The sequence below is a fragment of the Loxodonta africana genome, chromosome 6 (genome assembly GCF_030014295.1).
Source record: "Loxodonta africana isolate mLoxAfr1 chromosome 6, mLoxAfr1.hap2, whole genome shotgun sequence".
NCBI classification, from domain to species: Eukaryota; Metazoa; Chordata; class Mammalia; order Proboscidea; family Elephantidae; genus Loxodonta; species Loxodonta africana.
The window spans coordinates 128,696,327-128,716,702 of NC_087347.1; the positions used below are offsets into that span (position 1 = coordinate 128,696,327).

Consider the following 20,376-nt stretch of genomic DNA (forward strand, 5'->3'; position numbering starts at 1 on the left):
TTCAGATTTCTCCCTCTGTTACTCCCAGACCCAGACCCTCATCAGTTACCACCAGTGACTCTCACAGATCTGTCCCTTCCTCTGGCTTCTTCCGACAACCCTAGTACACGACCACATCAGCTCAAACACAGTACAATAACAACTACCTGCCTTGGGTCTCTGCACCAACTCTTCACAAAATGTCTCTCTACTGCCCGTAATCTTTTGCTTCCCTGAAACACTAACGCACATCTAACTAGCAGCACATAACCTGGTGCTTGACCAAATATCTTCTTAAACTGTTCAAAGTGTGCAGAGTAGTTCTTCCGAGAAGGCAGGAATACGTACCGTGTATTGCCTACAACATGTAGCTCAGTGCTGGGTACAGAACACACAATATTTGTTATCTACATACGTCTTTAATTTCAGATTTTCTAAGAACTTGAATTTCAACACGTGAAATTACCAGACATTATTCAGAATGTAAGTAAAAATATCTGAACACTTATACGTAAAACCTTAAAAAAAAAGTTTCTTTAAAAGTACAGTGGAAACCTAGCTACTCAAGTTCCCTGCTGGTAGATTTGGCAATACAAGTGAAATAAATGTTTCTGTTTATATCTACAGAAGGCTATATACACATTTAGTCCTTGACGGTCAAACCAAAGCTATCGTCAAAGCTCTACCTCCACTGAGAGTGAAAACAGGGCACTCACCCATGAAAACTTCCATTCCTTGGGAAGCAAGCTAAGACCACACACTATCTTTACAAGGGCTCTTTATTAATAATTCAATGGTGGCATGATTCATTAAGAATCAAATTTGCACCAAAAACATCCCCTGAAGTTATCTTAAAACCAAACACTAGTTTAGCCTAATTAGTAGAGAATGTTCACCTTGAGCATTATGCTTTTTTAAGATCTACACGAGATCAAATTGACAACATGAACTTGAAAGATCAGATGGGAACCTTAGCGGGCAGTGAGTTTATATTAATAGGGAGAGAGGAACAACTGAGAAAAGGAGGGTGAGAATGGCTGCACAAGTCAAAAAATGTAATCAATGTCACTGAATTGTCCATGTAGAAACTATGAAACTGGTGTATGTCCTGCTGTATATATTCTCAACAACGACAACGAAATAAATAGAATTGAGAGAAAAAAAACTCAAATTCTCTATACCAAAAGATACTGGCTTCATGCTGAATAGATGATGAAACTGCCATTAACAATCTCACGGCTAATTATCCTCCGATTCAGTAGCTACCAGACTTGCACCGAAGAAGACAAAACCTCAGCTAAACCGGAGACAACATCAAATCAATACCAGGGTTACCTTAGTGGTATATGATTACTGAGGAACATTTCAGCTGTGTTCATCAATTCTGCTGTGGTCTCATGAGCAGGATCAACTATAAAAACCTGTGAGGGAAAATATAAAAGAACAAATGAAATGACATTTATTCAAAAGTCACTGGGCCAGTAAAACTGCTGTTAGTCTTTGTACTGTAAGGCTACCTTTTTACAGCTACTCTTGAACCATGTAAAAGAGGAGTTACACAAATTGCAGTTACCCTCCCTTTTATGTTAAGAACGTGGCACTGAATGCCTGATGATTTTCTCATGGCCTTCTGCTAATAACCTGGAAAGAGTATCCCAGATTGCTAACACTTGTTCTCTACTACGTCAAACAAAAAACAAGTTTTATAAACCCTCCTGCCTTAGAAAATGGAGATTATCCCATTGTGTATTAATTTTCTTAAAGGATCTCTGAATTAGGAATTCCCTTAGAACCAAATTCTTATACCACAATAATAACGTCGTTGTTATTGTTGTTGAGTGCTGTCAAGTCAGTTCCAATTCATCGTGACCCCATGTACAACTGCCTGGTCCTGCGTCATGCTCATAATCATTGTTATGCTTGAGCCCAGTGTTGTAGCCACTGTGTCAATCCACCTCGTTGAGGGTCTTCCTCTTTTTCACTGACCCTCTACTTCACCAAGCACGATGTCCTTCTCCAGGAACTGATCCCTCCTGATAACACGTCCAAAGTATGTGAGATGAAGTCTCACCATCCTCGCTTCCAAGGAGCATTCTGGCTGTACTCCAAGATAGACTTGTTCGTTCTTCCGGCAATCCATGGTATATTCAATATTCTTCACCAACACCATAATTCAAGCGTCAATTCTTCTTTGGTCTTCCTTATTCATCATCCAGCTTTCCCACGCATATGAGGCGACTGAAAACACCACGGCTTGGGTCAGGTGCATCTTAGTCTTCAAGGTGAAATCTTTGCTCTATAACACTTTAAAGAGATCTTTTGCAGCAGATTTGCCCAATGCAATGCATGGTTTGATTTCCTGACTGCTGCTTCCATGGCTGTTGATAGTGGACCAAGTAAAATGAAATCCTTGACAACTTCAATCTTTTTTCCGTTTATCATGATGTTGCTCATTGGCCCAGATGTGAGGACCAATAATAAATAATAACTATTTATCATTTATTACAAAAAAACCAAAAACCCATTGCTGTGAAGTCGACTCTGACTCATAATGACCTCACATGACAGAGCAGAACTGCCTTGGAGCTCTGGGGGCACAGTGGTTAAGAGCTCAGGCTGCTAAGCAAAAGGTCAGCAGTTCAAACCCATCAGCTTCTCCTTGGAAACCCTACAGGACAGTTCTACTCTGTCCTATAGGGCGGCTATGAGTTGGAGGCGACTTGATGGCAACGAGTTTTTTGTTTGTTTCTCACTTATTAAGCACTTATTTCATCTTAAGCAATTTACACATATTATCTCACTTATCAAAATCCAGAAAGACGGTAACAAAATGAGACTGAAATGAGAACAGTACAGAGGATAGAGTCTGCCCTGCATATGCTGAGGAAGCAGACCTTGGCACTAACTTGCCACCTATTTCTTTAGTAGTTATGTGAGAAAAGAGAAAGAAATGACAAGGAACTGTAAAAAAAAAAACAACTTGAGGACAAACTAAGAACCCTCTTCTCTCTCTTTAACAGTAAAATAAAAAGCAAGTTAAAAGTTGGCAAAACTCCACTTAAACCATTTGCTGTCAATTCCAACTCATGTAATCCTGTGTGTATCAAAGGAGAACTATGTGCCACAGAATTTTTTTTTAAATAATTTATTTTTATTTTTGTGGTTGTTCAGAATATACATAACACAACGTACACCAATTCAACAGTTTCTACATGTACAATTCAGTGACACTGATAACATTCTTCAAATTGTACAACCATTCTCACTGTACTTTGCTGAGCTGTTCCTCCCCATTAATATAAACTCACTGCCCCCTAGGTTTCCTATCTGATCTTTCAAGGTGCTGTTGTCAATTTGATCCCACACAGATAGATCTTAAAAGAACATAATGCTCAAGGCAGGCATTCTTTATTAGTTAAGCTAAACTACTGTCTGATTTTAAGAAGACTTCAGGGGATATTTTTGACTTAAAGTTTAAAGGTCATCTGAGGGCAACAGTTTCAGGGGTTTATCTGGCCTCCCTAGCTCCAGAAAGCCTGGAGTCCATGAGCATTTTAAATTCTGTTCTGCATTTTCCCCCTTTTGGTCAAGATTCTTCTATAGAATCTTCACTTAAAATGTTTAGTAGTAGTAGCCTGGCATCATCCAGTTCTTCTAGTTTCATGGCAAAGGGGGCAGCTGTTGCCACACATTCCATTTCTTCCTCCAACTCCTGGCTCTCCTTCTTCCTCTACTGCTCCAGGCAAACAGCAACCAATTGTTGCGCCTTGGATGGCTGCCAGCAAGCTTTTAAGACCCCAGCACTGCACAATGAACTAGGAGGTAGAACAGAAGCACTAAAAACGAAATTAGGCCAGTTAATTGGGTTGTCCCATGAACCTAAACCTCTAAACCAAGAAACCATATCCAAATCTAGGAGTCAAATAAGATGTCTGGTTGTACATACAAAGCCTCAGCAGCTGCTTACATAGGGCTTTCAAGGACTGATTTTTTAGAAGTAGATCACTAGGCCTCTCTCCCAAGGCACCTACGGGTAGACTCAAACCTCCAACCTTTAGTTAGCAGCCGAGAACATTAACCGTTTGCACGCCCAGGGACTCTTTCACGTACTGGTTACTGCTACTTACTATGAATTACTAAACTTAAGGGATTATAGCAATATGCATTTTTTGAGTAAAATATAGAACATTCACCTTAAAACAAAAACAGCAGTTTAAACCTTCACAGTGAGGACCAAGGGCATTTTCTTCTGTATGCTGTAACTTCTCACAGCCCTAAAACCCATGAATTCCCTCCCAAACGCCTTCATTATAAAAGTTTAAATATGGAGCTAGAAAAAGACCATTCTCTAGTGGTGCTAGGAAGCACCTAATAAATGAATTAAGTGAATATTCTAGATATGACTAAAAGGTAGGGCAGAAGACAACGAAGAAACAGAGTCCATGGCCAGAGAATAAGAAGTTTCACCTACACAAAGAAACAGAGTCCATGGCCAGACAACAGGAAGTTTCATCTACACAAAGAAAACTAAAAAACGCTATTGAAAGAAACCAAAAGAGACCTACATTAAGTGGAAAAACATATTATACTCATGGATAGGAAGACTCAGCATTATGAAGATGCCAATTCAACCCAGTCATCTACATTATAATGTAATCCCGATCCAAATACCAACAGCATTCTTTAACAAGATGGAAAACTAATTACCAAATTTATGTGGAAAGGAAAGAGGCCCCAGATAAGCAAAGCATTACTGAAGAAAAGGAGAAAAACAGGAGGCCTTATACTTACTTCCTGATCTCAGAACCTACTATACAGCCGCGGTAGTCAAATCAGCCTGGTACAGGTACAACAACAGACACATAGGCCTATGGAACAGAATTGATAACCCAGCTGTAAAACCAGCTACCTACAGTCACCTGATCTTTGACAAAGGCCCAAAGTCCATTAAATAAAAGACCGTCTTTTGAATAAACACTGCTGGCAAAACTGGAAGTCCATTTGTTAAAAAAATGAAGCAGGATCCATATACCTCACACCACACACAAAAGCTAACTCAAAGTGGATCAAAGACCTAAATATAAAACCTAAAACCATAAAGATCATGGAATCAAAAATAGGGACAACGTTAGGGGCCCTAGTACATGGCATAAAGAGAATATAAACCATAACTAACAATACATGAACCCCAGAAGACAAACTAGATAACTGGGAGCTCCGAAAAATTAAACACTTATGCTCATCAAAAGACTTCATGAGTAAAAAGAGAACCTATAGACTGGGAAAAATGTTTGGCTACAACATATCCAACGAGGGTCTAATCTCTAAAATCTATAAGGTACCTCAACACCTTAACAACAAAAAGACAATTCAATTAAAAAATGGGCAAAGGATAGGAACAGACACTTCACCAAAGAAGACATTCAGGTGGCTTATCAGACACATGAGGAAATGTTCTCGATCACTAACCATTAGAGAAATGCAAATCCAAACTATAATGAAATACCCTCTCACCCAGACATTACTGGCACTAATTAAAAAAAACAGAAAATAACAAACACTGGGGAAGTTGCAGGGAGGATGAAACTCTTATGAACTGCTGGTAGGAATGTAAAATGGTACAACCACTATGGAAAACAATGTGAGGCTTCCTTAAAAAGCTAAAAATAGAAATACCATAAAATCCAGTAATCTCACTTCTAGGAATATATTCCAGAGAAATAAGAGCCGTTACAGGAATAGACATATGCATACCCATGTTCATTGCCATATTATTCATAATGATAAAAAGATGGAAACAACCTACATGCCCATCAACAGATGAATGCATAAACTAATTATGGTACACACACACAATGGAATACTATGCAACATAAGACAACAATGACGAATCCACAAAACACCTCACAATATGGATGAATCTGGAGGGCATTACGCTGAGTGAAATAAATCAAGCACAAAAGGACAAATACTATATGAGACCACCATTATAAAAACCCAAGAAAAGGTTTATACATAGGAAAAAAAAACAATCTTTGATGGTTACAAGGGGATGGGGTGGAGGGGGAATCACTAACCAGATAGTAGACAAGTGTTAACTTTGGTGAAGGGAAAAACAACACACATATTGCAGAAGTCAGCACAACTTGACCAAAGCAAAGTCACAGAATCTTCCTAGACACATCCAAACACTCTGAAGGACCAAGTTAGTGGGGCTGAGAGCTGGGGACCTCGGTCTCAGGAGACATCTAAGTCAACTGGCATAACACAGTTCATAAAGAAAATGCTGTACATCCTACTTTGATGAGTAGTATCTGCGGTCATAAAAGCTTGCAAGCAGTCATCTAAGATACATCTATTGGTCCCATCTTGTCCAGAGCAAAAGAGAATCGAGAAAACCAAAGACAAGAAAAATATTAGTCCAAAGGACTAACAGACCACATGAACCACAGCCTCCACCAGCCTGAGCCCAGAAGAACTAGATGGTGCCCGGCTATCACCCCCACTTGCTCTGACGGGGATCACAATAGAGTGTCCCAGACAGAGTGGGAAAAAAATGCAGAACGAAATTCAAATTCATAGACGACCAGACTTGCTGGTCTGACCGATATTTGAGGAACCCCTGAGGCTATGCTCCCAGACACCTTGCTAACTCAGAATTAAAGTCACTCCTGAAGTTCACTTTTCAGCCAAAGATTAGACAGGCCTATAAAACAAACAGTAACACATGTTAGGAATGTGCTTCTTAGTTCAGTCAAGTATATGGGACCAAATGGACAGCACCTTCTCACAAACAAAGACAAGAAGGCAGGAAGGGACAGGAAAACTAGACAAATGGGCACGCAGAACCTGGGATGGAAAGGGGGAGAGTACTAACACATTGTGGGAATTACAACCAATGTCACAAAACAATCTGTGTATAAATTTTTGAATGAGAAACTAATTTGCACTGTAAACTTTCACCTAAAGTACAATTAAAAAATAAATTTTTACTTACCATGTTATGTAAGTTTTTCCTGATCTGCCTGATAACACCAGGAAAGGTGGGTCGAAGCAACTCCTGTAGACTGGAAGGCCATGAATTGTACCTGCTATCGACCTCCAGGTTGTTAATCCACTACGGAAAAAGCAAACACAACATGGTGCATACCTTTAAGTTACAGCTAGTGAAATTTGCAGTAATAACAAAAAGTCTCAATTATTTTAAAAGAATTACATAAGAAAAAACTTTTCAAAATCTTATGATAGAGAATTTAGGATATGAAGATCAAGAAAAAAAATGAGTATCTAAAGGACAAGCCAGAATAGAAGATATTTGCAACCTAGTAAAACCACTAAATGACTGGTGCCCACAATGCATACAGAAATCTAACACATCAATAATAAAAGATGAGCAACTCATCAGGAAAATGGGCTAAGAATATGACTAAGAAATTTACAGAAAAATCCCAAAAGGGCAATCAACCAAAGGCAAGATTTATACCCTCATTAGTAATCTGGGAAATGTGAAAACTAAAACCACAATACTTCATATTCATTAAACTGACAAAAGTCAAAACATCTGTCAGTATCCCAGAGTAGGCAGGTATAAAGCAACGGGAACTCTCAGCCAACGCTGGTGACTGGAACCATCACTTTACAATACAAGACCTAATAAAGCTGGAGGTGCCATGCACTCCAGTTCTAGGTATCTACCCCTATAAATTCTTACACATATGCACAAGGAGACGTGCAAAAGAGCCATTACAGCACTGCTTATTATAACTGCAAAAAAATTAGAAACAACTTAACGTCCACCGATAAAAAATGGATGCATAAACTGTGGTATATTCATAAAGGAACTATTACGCATTAAAATGAATAACAAGAGGTTCAAACAGAAAAGCACACAACCATAGGACACAATGCTGAACTTGTACACTGATGGGGAATGATTTCTGTGATACGGTGTTAAGTGGAAAGAAGAAGAAGTATAATACAGTATGCATCATTTGTATAAAAAGGGCAGGGTTGAACCACCAACCTTTCAGCTAGTAGTCAAGTCCTTAACTGTTTGCACCACCCATACTATAAAATATATGTGCATATAAACTATATATATCAACCTGTTTAAGTCTTGAAAAAAATGATGCATGAAAAAAGAAAGTTCATGAAGGATACGGAATTTATTCAAATTTTGAAAGTATACAAAACAATTTTTAATTTGTTTATGGGTACCTTTAGGGAATAAAAGCATGAAATAAGGAAAAGTATAACGCATGCCAACTTCAGAAGAAAAATTACCTGCAGGGAGGAGAGGGGTGTAATTGGGAAGGAATATAAGAAAGGATTCAACTGAATTATTTGTTTTCTTCCAAGAAAACAAAAGATCTGGCATTAAATGATTAAATGCTCACATGTAATAAGTATGAATGGCCAGTCACGCGGTTGTTAACTATACTAATCTCTTTACTCTTAATAATGAAAATATTTTGACCAGAAAAACAAATGGCATGTCAGTAGTCATCAAAACAACAGTTACATCAACAAGCTGGAACTCAAGTAATGGTAATCTATGCTCTACGTGACTTGTCTTTTCCAAAAAAAATTTCTCCACAGAAAATGTAGTACAGAACTCGGAAACCAGGAGAAAAAGACTTGAGTGCCCACAGTGTGACAGGCACACCTCTAGCGTGTATCTAATTTACACCTCACCTCCAGAGAGCTCTATTCCCCATATTCTCCTCTACAGATGAGGAGACTAAGACTCAGAGAGATCGTGTCAGGTAATAACCTCTATAAATCCTTCAAATCTCAAAATTCAAAACTGACATTTTTAATAGTTTTAAATTACCCTTTTTATAACTTAATCACACAAAACCTGTATGCAAATGAGAAAATACAAATTAAATACTCCTTCCCAGGAGACTCTCAGCTGAACCCCAGGGATGTGCTCAAGGGGCAACATCAATGCCTTAACCATGTTAGCCACCACAACTCAGCTCTCGTAAGCATCTAGGAGCCACTTTATTACACACACTTAGCTCCATATAACCAAGGGTTGCATGTTTCATGCCAACAAGAGATGGTGGCAATAATTTACCTCTCCTAAAAGACAAACTAGAAGAGCATAACACAGAAACCTGGACGGATGCCTGCTGGCCACGAAAAGAATACTCACTGAGATGGCAGGACTCCTGATGTCCACCGCATAGTCAGCCTCAGAGGGCTGGATGTTCAGCTTCAAAACATTATGCAGAGAAGGGCCTTCTATTCCCAATCTGTGCAGACCTTCCATTACTCGCGCTTCATTCCTCAATACATCAGATAAACTGAAAAGAATATATATTAATAGTAAAAAAAAAAAAAGCTTTTAAAAACATGTCCATGCTATGATCCTCACCATGAAAAACACTGCCAGTTTAAACTCAGTGCCCTATCAGACTAGTTCAAAAGCCAAAGCACAGCAACCTTCTTCCTTCATCTTGTCAAAGTATGCAGAACAAGGCAGATGAGGACTGCCTACCTGGATCATATTTATTTATACTTGTCAATATGTATAATTACCTCTACGTCTATACACACGATTTGAGAATGAAATAACCCTAAATCTATACTTCACACTGCATGGTTTTAAAAACACGACATTCATCTCCCTGCATTACTTACAACTGCATGTGAATCTATAACTATCTCAAAATAAAGCTTTACAAAAAGCCACCCTGTACATTTACTGTCAGTATCAACACCAGTGCACACGAGCGCACACACACACACACACACACACACGACTGCAGGAAAAGGGCTGGAAGAATGCACACCAAATTGGGAAGTCTGCAGAAGAAGTGAAGAAAATGAGGAGGGGGATGGAAAAAGGAGATGGGACTGAGACTTTACTTTTTAGTTCTTTTATTTCTGTATTATTTAAAACTGTTTACAGCTAGCAAGTACTCAGTTGTAACATTCTAAAAATAAACATATATATATGTTAAATTGATCAATCAAAAACAGATATGGGCAATCTTTTAAAGTATCCACATCCATTTTACTAACTTATTACTACTGCTATAATGTTGTAAGTTCACATAAAAGCTTAATTAAAGCAATTAATGTGAAGATATCTTACTGTGGAAACCGCTTCTCCTGAAGCATCGGCAATAGCTTTGTTTGTAATGTTATGAAGTAACTGTGTCAATTTTAATTCCAAAGATAATATCTGAATTCTATCTGACTGCCCAAACTCCCCCAAAAGTCATGAGGACCATTTAGACCTATTTAATCCTGAATCACATTTTAATAATGAAAGCAAAAAAGGAGATATTCAAATGGTATATTTAAGACAGAACATCTTCTGAGACACCACAGCACTTTCTGCTATGAACCTGTTTCACACTTTCCCCAGAAGCAAAGAACCTGATCTTTTCTACATTTCTTTGGTTAAAAGAAAACCATGGCTTTAAAGCGGCATCCTTAGCCTTTAATGTACACAGCACTGGGACACAGGGGCAGCACATCTACTGCCCATTACGTCACCTACGTGCACTCCCTGGGGTTTGACAAGCCACCAGGCTTTGAAAAGCCATCATGTCGCAGAGTGGAGGAATGACAGTCTCAGCACATCACATATGATCCATACCTGAATATGTCCTGCGTATCTAAATCAACGTGAAGTCCATTGATGAACAGAGCTGAATCTCCAGGCTGTAATCCTAAAGTTCCTTTGAAATACTACAAGAGTTTAAAAAATTATTAGGGAGCAGTAAAAGAATGTGCAACAGAAGAATGTCAGTGCTGACAGAGACTGGAGAAACCCCAAGAGCACGGCCCCCGGACACGCTTTTAGCTCAGTAAGGAAGTCACTCCTGAGGTTCACCCCTTAGCCGGGAATTGGATAGGCCCATAAAGCAAGATGAGACTAAGGGGGTACGCCAGGCCTGAGGCAAGGGCCAAAAGGCAGGAGGGGACAGGACAGCTGGTGATTAGGAACCCAAGGTCCAGAAGGGAGAGTGTTGACATATGGGGGAATTGGTAATCAATGACACAAAATAATACGTGTACTGTTTAAAAAGAAACTAGTTTGTTCTGTAAACCTTCATCTAAAGTACAAGAATTTAAAAAAAAAGAAAAATGTCTGCATTTCAGGGCTCTATTACATGTGTGAACCTTGACATCTTCTTATTTACTGTCAGAGTAGAGCTGTGCTCCACAGGGTTCCCAATGGCTGATTTGCCAGAAGTAGGTCACCAGGCCTTTCTTCCAAGGGGCCTCTGGGTGAACTTGGACCACCAGCCTTTCATTTAGCAGTCAAGTGTGTTAACCATTTGTACCACCCAGGGACTTCATAAATTCAATAGAACTAATTAAACAGGTACTATTCATATTTTTCTTTTATTCTTATTATATTTTATTCATATTTAACAAAAAAATAATCTGTTTCCTTCTGTCCTGTGATACTGTAGAATATTTTTACTCTTTCTGTCTCCTTTTCCAATAATACCTCTCTGAACTGCCTGCAAGAAACTGAAGCTAGCATTTTTCCTTTTGGCCGCATATCTGTGGAATAAGACATTATGAGTTCTTTGCCTTAGTAAGAAAGGAAGTCCCTCATAGCCAAAGAAACTTATTTATACCCTTAATACCAAAGATAGAAGGAAGCCAGCCATCTATAATCAAGTCCACACTGAGATCCTCCTGTCTGTCCAGATGTCAAGTCTCTGTGGAATCTTCTTAAATTGCTGCTCACTTGTTCCAGGTAATAGCTGCATAAGCTTATTAGGGAGCTAACCTAAAGGAACTTCAAAATCCCACACTCCCTTAATCCTTCAAATTAAGGCACTCCAAGAAACATGGAGTTGCTGAGCTGAGGACAGCCTTCCAGGACTGGCCTATGACAGTAGGCAGCCCTGACACAGACGAACTGTGCAGCCCCTACAGCCCGAGACGTAGCTGACCCAAGGGGAGCGCTGCTCTGACTACATGTTCTATCTTCTGTGCATCACATCCTTTCTATCCTTTTCTCTCAAAGGAAATAGATTGTGTACCACAGGGAACTAACCCACACAGTACAGAGGGAAAGAAATCAATCAGACTCCAGGGACAGAACTTAACCCCTTAGTAGCCCAGGGCTGGGGGAAGGCACACAGGGGTTGCTGGGCTCCCTTCACTCCCCAGTGGTCAGTGGACCGACAGAAATAAACCTTGGCATCCAACAGTGCAGGAAAGTTTTGATGAATAAGTGACAATAACCGTTTCTTTTAAAAAAGGAGGGGATAAATGGGGAGTCACTGTTTAGGGGTCACTGAGCTTCTCTTAACGGTGGGAGAATAATTTGGAAAAGGACAGTAGAGACAGTCGCATAGCATGATCAACATAATCAATGTCACTGAATTACACATGTAAAATTGTTAAACTGGCAAATGTTTTGTTTTATATATATGTATACTTATGTATAAATGTGTGTGTATTTTTTTTTTTTTTTGGTCACAATTCAGAAGGAAAAAGACGGTAATGGCGAAGCTATAGTTATGGCTTCTTTGTCTTGTTGGATGAAATGAGGAGCAAGAGGAGGGAAAGGCGGAGAGCCCTGTGCCTCCTCATGAGCAAGAATGTAGAGCACCTTCCTCCAAGACAGCACTGCCTCTGAGCCGGAAACAGAGTGTACATCTATCTACTCCTGGGTCTGAAGACTTGTAACATTTTGTAAGATATTATCACATTAAATATTTAGGATCTGTATACTTTCTGCACGTATTTTATACTTTAATATTTTACCCCCCCCCCAAAAAAAAATCTTTCAGCTCAGATTAAAATCCAGGAGGTACTAATACGGCCTGCACAATCGAATGTTTTGCCTTCATTTTAAACTTCTTGGGAGGTAAAAGCCCTAAAATGTTTGATATTATTATCCGGGAAGTTAAAAATAAAGCCTTTCAATTAGGTTTTTTTTCCTAATTTAGTAAATATTCAGTTTACTTACTCCTTTGATCTACCTAATTAACTAATATTTTATGCATAAAGATTAAGAAAATCTGGGGTGAAGACTGTGGATTGAACACAAGCATTTATTTTCCTTCCCCCCAGAAACCCCAATAAAATGTCAGTAAGGTGATTTTTTTTTTTTTTGTAATAATCCACAAGGACAAAGAGAGCAGACAAAAAGGAGAAAAAAAGTAACAAACTGTGGAAGCTGGAAAGCAGATAGGTGAGTGGTGACTGCACTGGCAGGCAGAGAAAGCTAAACAGCAGGCCGGTAAGGTGGAAAAGCCAACAAGAAACCCAACTTACTCTGTGTAGCTCGCCAAAAGGCTCAGGAATTGACAGCAGAACGGACCCATGTCGAGGGGGGTGGATATTAGGCTACAAACTAGGCCAGTGACTTGACATCTTTTTAAGATAACAGCTAGAGCCCCAGAGACCCTGCCAATGTCACACAGCAAGGTGACTGCCCTCCCCCACACCATCCACTCCAGAAAAACTGGAGGCTCATTCCCCACAAAGAGCAGAGCTGAACCTGTGGACTGTGGCAAACTGAGCAGACTGAGGGCCCACCAACCCAGTGCCGTCAAGTCGATTCTGACTCATAGCAACCCTATAGGACAGAGTACAACTGTCCCAGTCTCTTTTTGAGACTGAAGGCAAGAATACTAAAAAGAGGAGGGCTAACTGGAAGTGACCACATGCTCTGCCCCGCTGGGCTTCTTCAACTCTGGTAGTCAGACTTCACCCTGCAGGCAGAATGGGGGCTCTGACCAACCCTAGCGGGAAGGCTTAAGAATGCTGTCAACGGAGTTACTTAGAAACGGCCGGCCAGCCATACCAGGATGCCCTCCAATCAGCCTTTCAGGGCCTCGCTCTTAAATGAGTAGCTGGCCAAGGACAACCTGACGCCTGAGGAAAGCATCTAACATTAAAGAGACCAAGACAAACTAAAAGGCCGTTTAAGAGACAAGAAAACACACACACCATTGATATTTTCAGAGCAATAAGAGAAACAGAAAGAAGATACCATAAAAAGAAGAATCTGAGAACAAGAAAACCTTTGAAAATTAAAACTTTGACAATCAAAGGGATTGAAAATCCTCTCAAAGTAAAGCAAAAAGATGAAATAAGTGGAAAACAAGAGAGAAAAGATTTTTTTTTAATTTACAGGACTAGTCTAGACTAGTCGAGGTATAACATCTAAAAAAATATTTCCAGGAAAAAAAAGAAAAAAGAAGAGGTAAGATATTTAAAGAAATAGTTCAAGAAAACAGCCCCATACTGAAAAACATGATTTTCTAGATTTAAAGGGCCTACCAACAAGCCTTGGTAGCACAGTGGTTAAAGCACTGGGCTGCTAACCAAAAGGTCGGCAGTCTGCTTCGTTAAAGATTTACAGCCCTGGTAACCCTATGGGTAAGCTCTATCCTGTCCTAGGGGGTCATTCTGAGTCGGAATTGACTCGACAACAGTGGGTTTGGTTTCTGGTTTGGTTTGGTGACTGGTATACACTAAGCACAAATGGAGGCCCCAGGATGACTGTATACACTGGGATAAAGGAAGGCCCAGGGTGACTGGTATACACTAGGATAAAGGAAGGCCCAGGGTGACTGTATACATTAGTATAAAGGAAGGCCCCAGGGTAACTGTATACACTAGGATAAAGGAAGGCCTCAGGGTGCGTGGTGTACACTAGGATAAAGGAAGGTCCCAGGGTGACTGTATACACTAGGATAATGGAAGGCCCAGGGTGACTGTATACACTAGGATAAAGGAAGGCCTCAGGGTGCCTGGTGTACACTAGGATAAAGGAAGGCCTCAGGGTGACTGTATACACTAGGAAAAAGGAAGGCCCAGGGTGACTGTATACACTAGGATAAAGGAAGGCTCAGGGTGACTGTATACACTAGGATAAAGGAAGGCCCAGGGTGACTGTATTCACTAGGATAAAGGAAGGCCCCACGGTGACTGTATATGCTAGGATAAAGGAAGGCCCAGGGTGACTCTATACACTAGGATAAAAGAAGGCCCCAGGGTGACTCTATATACTAGTGTATGAAGGCCCCAGGGTGACTGTATACACTAGGATAAAGGAAGACCAAGGGTGACTGTATACACTAGGATAAAGGAAGGCCCAGGGTGACTGTATACATTAGTATAAAGGAAGGCCTCAGGGTGACTGTATACACTAGGATGAAGGAAGGCCCAGGGTGACTGTATACACCAGGATAAAGGAAGGCCCAGGGTGACTGTATACACTAGGATAAAGGAGGGTCCAGGGTGATTGGTGTGCATTAGCATAAAGGAAAGCCCAGGGTGACTGTATACATTATTATAAAGGAAGGCCCAGGGTGACTGTATACACTAAGATAAAGGAAGGCCCAGGGTGACTGTATACACTAGGATAAAGGAGGGCCCAGGGTGACTGGTATGCATTAGCATAAAGGAAGGCCCAGGGGACTGTACACACTAGGATAAAGGAGGGCCCAGGGTGACTGTATACACTAGGATAAAGGAAGGCCCAGGGTGACTGTGTACATTAGTATAAAGGAAGGCCCCAGGGTGACTGTATACACTTGTGTATGAAGGCCCCAGGGTGACTGTATACACTAGGATAAAGGAAGGCCCCAGGGTGACTGTATACACTAGGATAAAGGAGGGCCCAGGGTGACTGTATACACTAGGATAAAGGAAGGCCCAGGGTGACTGTATACATTAGTATAAAGGAAGGCCCAGGGTGACTGTATACACTAGGATAAAGGAAGGCCTCAGGGTGACTGTATACACTAGGATAAAGCAGGGCCCAGGGTGACTGGTGTGCATTAGCATAAAGGAAGGCCCAGGGTGACTGTATACACTAGGCACAAAGGGCAGCCAGTACAGATCAGAACACATCAGAAAGTGACAGAATCCCTGACACATCTGAATATCTTGAGAGGTATTCTGATAATCACAGGGAAATCTGAGGCTGAGTTACAGATAATGCAAGTGAAATATAAGATAATTATTAAGTTCAGGGAAAACAAAAAGCTGAGCATGAAAGGAATCGTTACGTGACTAGCTGTAAATGGCTTTACATGTCGTAATAATGCAATGTTTATCTCTATGTAAAATCACAACATAAAAACCTTGGGAAGATGAGAGACGGGAAAAGTGCCTACAGGAGTGCTGGTGGAATGTGGGGGTGGGCTGGTGAAAAAGTGAAGCCTCATCCTCAAAGTAAGAGGCCAATTTACAAGGCCTGAAACTGAAGATAGAGCACCAATGTAAGCATGCTGAAGTCTGGTGGTAAACATCAAAACAGTCAGCTAGGAGCTGAAAGTGGTGGCCCCTGGACAGGGCCATTGTAGTGGGTGAGCCATGACGGGGCAGGGCTGCTGCAGCTCTTCTAACCGACCCGTTAACACCAGGTGACTCTAAATTATAGCCATATTCAACTCTGGTAAAAACTAAAACTGTAACAAAGATGACAGAAATCAATCCAAATTTCACCACCTTTGATAAAATGAGAGTAACATTGTTAAAGGTCGCTGATTTAACTCAGATTTCCTCGTCCTGATACAACACAAAACAAAAAGTCCCGTTTTCTCCATTGGTTATTACCTTCTGATTCTCTTCCACTTCAGTTCTTAGTTCTGAACTCACAGCCGTTTTCATTATTGCTCTAAGGGAATAAAAACATTCTAAGTGTTTAACATCTGATATAAATGCCCTTCAATTTCCCTATATTTAAGTGTGAAACATCACATTGCTCAACAAAAACTAAGTGGAAAAAAACCTTAAGCCTTTAAAAATCAATAAATATATTTCCCCTCTCTAAGATGTACATTTTTTTTTTTTTTAAGATGTGCATGGAAACCCTTTTGGTGTAATGGTTCAGTGCTATGGCTGCTAACCAAAGGGTTGGCAGTTCAAATCTACCAGGTGCTCCTTGGAAACTCTATGGGGCAGTTCTACTCTGTCCTATAGGGTCGCTATGAGTCGGTATCGACTCGACGGCACTGGGTTAGGTTTGGTTTTTGGAAGATGTGCATATTTTTTCATTACTGTAAGACATAACTCCACAAGAAAACTGGCCATAATAACAGCATTTTAAAGCAAGTACAGCTGCTTTCAAGTTCTCAGTTTAATATATGAAACCCTAATCCTGTGAACGGTCTCTAATGCCCACAGGTCAAAAGATCATCTTAAATAAACTAAACCAGCAGGCTATTCATCCCATTTAATCACTCAAGGTGGAGGTGAAATTCTCCACATACATCTTTTCAAGTAGCACAATGGACTAAATAAGAATTTACTATACAACTCAGAGTTATAAATCCTATCTAAGACTTATACTTAAAGACTAATAAACGATCAAATGATTTATTTACAAAAATCTCATATCAGAAGTCCAAACACTTCCGTGACTCAAGAAAAAGAATGGCAACCAATTAAGTCATCAGTTTCTAAAAATTTGACTTTTAAAACAATTTTTCCTCGTAGGGCAACATTATACAGTTGAAAGCAATGTCAGAAAACCTGCATTCAACATTTATTCTGTCACCAAGAACAAGCCACTTAGCCTGTGACTCTCAGTTTCTTCCTCAAGATTAAATAAGATGGACATGAAACCCTTCATAAAGAAAAAATTACAGTCTGTGCTAGACTCCAGATCAGTTACAAGTACATGTATTTTATTAACTCATCCAATCCTGCACTTTTTTGTTGATGAAAGTTAGGATAAGAGAGGTAGTTCATTGCAAAGGTCACACAACCAGTAAGTGGCAGGGCCAAAGCACAATCTCGGTCTCTCTCTCTTACCTCACGTAACACACAGCCTGGTGTTCTCCTCATAAAGGCAGTCCTATTAGTAGTGGTGGCAGTGGTGATAGCAATACAGAACTTGACTTTTCTAACTATTTTCATATTTTAATTACCTCATTTTGCATGTAAAAATGAACATGATTGGGTACTATGTTAAGAAGAACTACTCATTATTACCTGGCTTTAGTCGGGAAATTTTGACTAAGATCCTTCATAACCACCAAAGCCAGCTCAACAGGAGCAGCCAGGATTCGGGCAGCAGTCTGGAAACTGAGATCTGCAACGATGTTGAATATAATTTAAAGTGTGTTAATCTAATGCAATGAGAGGTGGAAAAAAAAAAACCCACACATTTATTTCTCACTATTTTCTCAGTGGAGCCCTGGTAGCATAGTGGTTAATAGTTCGGCTGCTAAACAAAATGTTGGTAGCTCGAATCCTCCAGCCCCTCTTTGGAAACCCTATGGGGCAGTTCTCCTCTGTCCTAAAGGGTGCTATGAGTTGAAATCCACTCTATGGCAACAGGTTATATTCCCAGTAATTAAGAATGCCTTAGAATGCAACCATTAGAAAGGGTGACCTGGGTTTAATTTCAGTTTGTATTTACTTCACAGTTTCCTAAAAGTGTATATTATAGCAGTTCCTCAATCTACCTGTTTAAAACATTAGGTCACATACTAACACACTTCTTGTTGTCAGCTGCTATCAAGTCAGCCCCCCGACTCATGGTGACCCAACACACAATGGAACAAAATGCTGCCAAGTCCTGCACCATAGCCACGATTGGTGGCGGATCAGGTTCATTGTGATCAATAGGGTTCCCACTGACTGATTTTCAGAAGTAGATCGCTAGGCCTTTCTTCCTAGACCATCTCAGTCCAGAAGCTCTGCTGAAACCTGTTCTGCATCAAAGCAACATGCAAGCCTACAATGACAGATAGGGAGTGGTGCGTGGGGTACACTGGCCAGGAATCCAACCAGAGCCTCCGGCATGGAAGGTGGAAAGTCCAGCACTGAACCACCAATGCCTCACACTAACACACTTAGCTCAGACTAAATCAAGTCCAAGCCCTTTCTCTCTTTTGAATTTACAATATGTCGGGAAGTATCGCCATAAGACTTTCAGTAAATTATGCTGTGGGAACAAAAACTTCATAGTTCTTTGAAACAGAGAAGTACACATACACCCTAACACGCTGACATGCCTTGAACATTATAGAAGTATAGTACACATATAGGAATATAACAACTAAGACAAAACCATTTTGAGTAATACAAGTTTCCGTGCGTGGTCACACAGAGAGTGGTGTCGCACACAACTGTGTATATTACTTCTACCTAACATTACTGATGTTCATCTAAAAAGGACTTTCTTCCAGGATAAATCGTCATTAATAACCACATCTTTAAAATCTTTAGTATCTTATAATTATGTGAATATATAAAATAAAATTTCCATGTTTTTAATATCACAAGTTACTAAAATGTAGGTGATTTCTCTGGGTTTTTATTACCTTGCAATTGCCAGACTTTTAAAGGTGCCATTTCATTGGTGCTCTCTACAAGATGCTTTCTGAGTTCTTTTAGCTGTTCCTTCAAGTCAGGGTACAGGTCTCTGAAAGATGAAATCAGTCCTTTCATGTGCCTTTTCTTTCTTAGACCATACTTAGACAGAAGTTATTGTCATGATTTTCCCCTTCCAACCCTAGGAAAATGTCTACACTATAAAAAATAAAGTGTAATTATTTTTCTTTAAAAATAAGTTAATATAGCAAAGTATAAGTTAATTTTAAAAAATAAAATTTACAGACTAAGAACTCGTGACCAATACAGTGGTTCCGTACGGTGGGCAGGGAGATGGGACTGAGAGTAGGGAACAGAGGAGACAGCAACTTTATCTGGAGCCTTTTGCTGCTTTCTTTTCTTAATTAAAAGCAGGCTTCATTTAAGTATAAGAGCAACTATCAATTCTGGGTGGTAGATACATCAGTACATACTGTATTATTCTCTATAATTTTTAAATTTCTCAAAATGAAATTGGAATGGGGGAACAGAAGGCACTACCGAGAGAGCAGACACTTGCTATTTCTGGTGATGGGAAAGGCAGCATCAAAAGTAGGTGAAGTGCCTACAGCCTGACTGAGGTGAACAATGTCACTAAGAAGTCCACAAGAGAAAAGGATGCCCTTGATAAAGGGTATGATAAACTTAATTTTGCATCAACACCAACAACCAAAAAATATGTGTGGTTACATAAATATGTATATAAGCATATTAATATGTGAGTACAAATATGTGTACACAGAAGTATCTACAGGCATATGGTCATACAGGTACGTGTGTACATGCATGTATATTCATATATATATATAATAAACCAAAGAGGCGACACAGATACCAATACTACTTAGGCATAACCAAACATCTTGCAAGATTGGTTCTCTGGATTTGAAAAGTTAGAAACATGGTCTTATAGGAAAACTCAAGTAATTGGCACAATTTAGTTCACAGAGGGTAGATTCTACATTCCAACATGGTAAGCAGTTTCTGGGGTCTTAAAAGCTTACGAGCAGCCATCTAAAATACAACTATTGTTCTCTACTCATCTGGATCAAAAAGAAAGGAAACCAAAAA

The 20,376-nt window shown here is 39.9% G+C and overlaps 1 protein-coding gene across 6 annotated transcripts in view; it reads right to left on the minus strand.

Moving 5' to 3' along the window:
• The window catches only part of UGGT1 (UDP-glucose glycoprotein glucosyltransferase 1), a 132,498-nt gene that overhangs the window by 64,699 nt on the left and 47,423 nt on the right, over positions 1–20,376 (minus strand). For all 6 annotated transcript variants that reach the window (XM_064287316.1, XM_064287319.1, XM_064287317.1 and 3 more), the window contains 7 exons: positions 19,257–19,357; positions 17,920–18,019; positions 16,540–16,600; positions 10,595–10,686; positions 9,140–9,290; positions 6,977–7,096; positions 1,315–1,400 (listed from right to left, as the gene is read on the minus strand). In XM_064287316.1, coding sequence (XP_064143386.1) covers positions 1,315–1,400; positions 6,977–7,096; positions 9,140–9,290; positions 10,595–10,686; positions 16,540–16,600; positions 17,920–18,019; positions 19,257–19,357 — 711 coding nt within the window. The remainder of the gene's footprint in view (positions 1–1,314; positions 1,401–6,976; positions 7,097–9,139; positions 9,291–10,594; positions 10,687–16,539; positions 16,601–17,919; positions 18,020–19,256; positions 19,358–20,376) is intronic.